Below are 4,831 nucleotides of genomic sequence, written 5' to 3'. Positions count from 1 at the left end.
GGACGGGACCGGGATGGGGGTTCGGGAGGCAGGACCGGGCCGGGGGGGGGCCCCGGGGGTGCCGGGCTGACCCCACTCTCCCGCAGGAGCTGACGTTCCTGACCAAGCAGGAGATCCTGCTGTGAGTACCCCCCGGGCAGCGTCCTCACCCTCGCGTCCCCCCACACCAGAGCGGGGGAACGGGGCACCCGGCTCAGCCACGGGGATGCTGTCCCCAGGCACACATGTGCCGGGGGAGCCCTCCTGGGGCACCCCCCCTTCTGCCCCGCTCCCCCTTCTGCCCTGCTCCCGCTGTGCTTTGGCCTCCGTCCCCCCACGGAGTTTGCCTCTGCAGTCGGGGTGGGGAGGCCCCCGGCTGTTCCTGGCCCACTGGCTTTTGTGGTTCTTTTCTTACGTTAATGAGCTGCTGGAAGCAAAGTAGGAGACAGGAAGCATAAATCCTAGGCTGGGCCTTTCCCACTTGTGGGACTGGCAGGGTGTCAAGTTTTGAAGGCACCCGGGTGCGGCCTGCTAGCCCCCGCTGGTGGGGGAGCAGCGGGTGCAGGCCTCGCCTGGTCACTCAGGAGTGTGACGTGCTGCGGAGCCAGCATGCTGGGTGCAGGGCTGGCCGTCGAGCTGCTCCGGACGTGTCTTGTGCGGAGGTGTCTGTTCACTCTTTGAAGTCTGCAGGCAGCCTTGAGGGTGGGCAGGCAGCAGGGCCGGCTCTTCCCTCCCTCCTGGTGCCGGATGCTGCAGTTCCAAGAGCTGGTGCAGAGGCAGCTGCCTTTTGCAAGCCGCAGGGGAAGCTGGCCCAAGAGGCAGGACCGCCTGGGACTGCGTGCTCCTACCCCTTGATCCGGCTGGCGTGCAAGTATTGTGCTGTTGTGCACAGCTGGCAGGGAGCTGTGGGAAACAGGGTGTCCCCCTCTCTGCACGGCTCCTGGGAAGAGCTGCCTGTGCTGCCTGTGCCCGGAGGGCTGCCTTCTGAGCTGCTCGCTCCACAGAGCGTCTCTTGTTCTTGCCTCTTCAAGTGCCTACAAGAGGTTCAGTGAACTGCTGCCAGAGGAGGAGAAGGAGAATGCCCGCTCAGTTCGGATTCCCAAGAGCAGGATCCTGACGTTGCCTGAACTGAGGGTATGGTATCTGGGAGACAGCAGCACTGAGCTGCTGCTCCCTTGCTCCTGGGCGTGTTCCGGCAGGTCCCTGTTTACTCTCCTAGGCCCTTGCAGTGCCAGCGCTCTGTACTCAGCTCACTGCCCGTAACAGTTACTCAGGGAAGCTGTTCGCTTATCGCACGTCAGCTCCATATACAAACAACTTCCTTGTCCCTGCTGTGCCCCAGGGGATCCTGGAATTCCCTGCTGCGTGCGGCTGCTATCGCGCTGCCGTGTTCCCAGGGACACAGGACAGCTGCAGTAGCTCTGTGATGAACCTGCTGCCAGAGGGGGGTAGCAGCCTGCGTGCGGAGTCAGCGCTCGCTGCGGGGTCAGCACGAGGCCAGAAGGGCCTGCCGAAACGCTGTCTTGCCAGCCTGCAACCGAGGAAGCAGGTCTGGTGCTGCCCAGCCTCGCCCTGAGCCGTTGCGGTGTGTTGGCAGGCAAACCCCTTCCAGCACCGCATCTGCCGGGTGTTCTCCACCTCCGAGGATGGGGATGACAGCATGTCCTTTGAAGACTTCCTTGATATGCTGAGTGTCTTCAGCGACTCTGCTACCTCAGAGATCAAATCCCACTATGCCTTCCGCATCTTTGGTAATGATTGCAGGGGGGTGAATACTGTGCCCTGGGATCCCTCTCCCTGCGGTGGGGGGCAGGTCCTTGTTCGCGAGGGCTGGCCGTGCCCTCGGAGACGGTGGCTTTAGGTACTCCCTGGGGGGACTGCTAGTTTAGCACGATGTGCAACAGCTCCCCAGCGCCGATGGCTACAGCGTGGAGCCTGCTGTGGTCGCAGGTAGTCCAGACCCTCTCCGTCTGAATGTGGGTGCTGTGACTCTGTGGGGCCACTGAGGCCCTGTGGGGACATAACTTTCCTCTCTCCAAAGACTTTGATGATGATGGGACTCTGGACAAAAAGGACCTGGAGAACTTGGTGAACTGTCTGACAGGACAAAGCGAGGAGTCCAGGCTGAACAGCGCGGAGATGGAGCAGCTCATCCAGAATGTGAGTACTGTCAGCCTGGGCATGGCCTGCTGCACGGTCCTGGCCACAGCTGCTCACGTTTCCCTCCCCTGCAGATCCTGGAGGAGTCTGACATCGACAAGGATGGCACCATCAATCTCTCCGAGTTCCAGCATGTCATCTCTCGCTCCCCTGACTTTGCCAGGTACTGCGGTCCTGTCTGGGTACTGTGGTCTCCAGCTGTGCCATTTGTCCTGAGGGGCCTGTCTGGTGGGTTTGCCCATCCTGGTCTCCATGCTTGCTTCGTGGCAGAGCTCTTTTAGAGGCAGTAAGGCAAGGCTATGCTGCCTCCTTATGAGGTCTCTCATAACGGTGAAGGGAACTTCATCCTTGCTAGCTCTCTGCAGAGCCTCTTCTGCACAGGGTAATGCTGCATCCCTGCAGCACTGGGCACTCGCAAACCTTGCTTGCAACACAGCAAGGAGGTGCAGAACCTCTTGTATCTCTTGCAGCTCCTTCAAGATTGTTCTGTGACAGCCCCACAGCCCTTCAGCAGAACTGCTTCTCTGGCTTCTCTTCATGGTCTCCAGACTGCAGCTCTTCACGATCTCCAGACATTTCCTCTTTTTGCAAGCAGAGCAGCAGAGGCTCCTGCTCTGTACCAGCCTGAGAATGCCATACAGTGCCTTATGCAGGAGGCCCCTCCTGCTCTGCACAGTGTCTCCTGCTCCTCTTTCACACCCGGTAGGCAAGACTGCAGGTTTCTCCATAGTCCTGCAGCCTCCACCATCCTTGCATGGCTCCGCAGACCGCAGACGTGCCCTGCCTGGAGGCTGGGCCAAGTCTGCTGGACCAGGAGGGAGCTCTGCTGTCAACTGATCGTAACTCCTTATGCAAATCAAGTGCAGCTCTGCGTGGGGTGGAGGGAGGACTACAGAGGCGCTCCTGGCTGGAGCACCAAGTACAGCCCCTTTCACCCCCTCAGCACCAATCTGTGCCTTCCACTAGCAGGCGGGGAGCTGTCTTCCTAGCCAGGGCCCTCCTGGCTCTTCAGTCTTCCCCCAGGCCTCCCTGCAGCAAAGTGGATTTATTTCTCAAAGCAATAACGTAAGTGGCACTTTAGCTGTCCCAGCCCAGCAGCACTACTGTGCCCCTCATGGCTGCACAGGACACTTTCCTGACCCTAATGGGCACTGTGCCTTTCCGCTTGCACCAGCGCAGAGGGCAGCAAAGCACCTCTCCCCCTGGGACAGCGAGAGCTGAGCCCCCAAAGAGCCTGCAGCCCTGCTGTGCCTCTAACCACGCTCAGGGCCTGGTGTGATTTTTTTTTTTTTTGGGGTCTTTTTCCCTCCCCTCTTCTCTCTGCCCTCGCCACTGGCTCAAGCTCAGCAGTTGTGCTGGCTCTGCTGGCCTAGAGCAAACAGGCACCTGAGCCTGTTGCTCTCTGTGTTCCCGACAAAGCACAAATAAAAGGCTCAAGTTTCACCCTCAGCCTTGGCCTTGCTGCGTGTGGATTTTGTCTCACCTCGGGGGGGAGGGGGGCGGGGGAGGTCTTCTGCAGGTTCGGGTGTATTGGAGGGACACAGGCTCCTGTCTGGCTCTTCTGCTTCTGCCTTTGTGCCATCTGCAGCTCCTGGGGCCCAGGTCCTAAGTCCTGCTTTGTGGCATGCCTTTCCGAGAGCCATCTTCCTCCTCTGCAAAGCCAGAGCCTGTTCCCAGCGTGCTCAGCTGCTGCACAAAGAGCTCAGCTCTCTCAAGCAAGAGGCACAAAGGAAAATCCAGGGCAGGCAGCAGCTACCTTTGCTTTGGGGCAGTGCTGGAGCCCTTTGTGTCTGTTCAGCGAGCAGACTTTGCCCTGGCCAGCTGCCAGATGGCTTGAAACAGCTTTCCCTGTGCTGGAATGGCACTTTGCAGCAAGCCCAAGTCCAGCCTTGCCTCTCGGAATAGCACTCCTGCCACGCGCGCCGGCTTTCCCGCGAGAGGCGCCCTGCAAGCCGCTGCCTGGGCTCCGGTGCCACGCGTGACACGGCCGGGGGCTGGCGCGGGTCCCTGTGTCCTTCACGGTTGGCGCCTTGGACGCTGGTGCGTGCTGGGCAGGCTGGCGCTTGGCCATCGCAGGGGCGCCGCCGCCGCCAGGTCTCACGTATCACTGCCTTGCTCCCAGCTGYGCTGCCCTTCTGGCTCAGGTGCCCCGAGGTGCCGATGGGATCTGCGAGCCGCGGCCGGCGCCCCTCCGGCCCCGCGGGCTGCGGCTGCTGGCACAGTACAGGCAACGCCTCCGGTGGCTGTTTTGATGTCCCAGAACAGGCTGGGCAGGAAGTTTGGCACGCTGGTCCAGCCGGGAGCGAGGCAGGCAGTGCTGGTCCCCGGGGGACAAGCCTGCTCCTACACGCTAGCTCAGCGCGAAGCTCGCGGCTCCCAGCAGCGCCGCGTTCACACGCTGCCAGCGCTTCCCAGCACGTTGTTAATCCAGGCACAGGGGCTCCCCAGCAACGCTGGGGATGCCGCACGCGACGCCGGAGGCGGCATGAGCACGAGGCCGACTCGCCCGCTCCGTGTCTCCTCCGCAGGATCAGCCGTGCACAGCTTCCCCCAAACCGCTGCAAAAGCCGACACCGTTCCTCTCCCGCCGCCGGTCCAGGAGACGCGTGCGGCCGCGCCGGGCGCAGCAGCACACACACGTACAAAGGAGACACAGGGACTTTATATAAAAACCACAGACGTTTCTGCACAC

At 61.4% G+C, this 4,831-nt stretch overlaps 1 protein-coding gene across 1 annotated transcript; it reads left to right on the top strand.

Annotated features, from left to right (window-relative positions):
• Positions 1 to 65: 65 nt before the first annotated feature.
• Positions 66 to 3,588, top strand: CIB1 (calcium and integrin binding 1; the record flags this gene model as incomplete). The annotated part of the gene is made up of 6 exons (XM_026060730.1): positions 66 to 121; positions 1,011 to 1,113; positions 1,577 to 1,730; positions 2,021 to 2,139; positions 2,214 to 2,302; positions 2,610 to 3,588. Coding segments are annotated over 6 exons (543 nt in total), but the record flags the coding sequence as incomplete, so codon positions are not given.
• Positions 3,589 to 4,831: the final 1,243 nt, after the last annotated feature.

The sequence above is a fragment of the Apteryx rowi genome, unplaced genomic scaffold (assembly GCF_003343035.1).
Source record: "Apteryx rowi isolate R43461 unplaced genomic scaffold, aptRow1 scaffold_170, whole genome shotgun sequence".
Lineage (NCBI taxonomy): Eukaryota > Metazoa > Chordata > Aves > Apterygiformes > Apterygidae > Apteryx > Apteryx rowi.
This window is presented reverse-complemented; position numbering and strand designations above follow the sequence as displayed.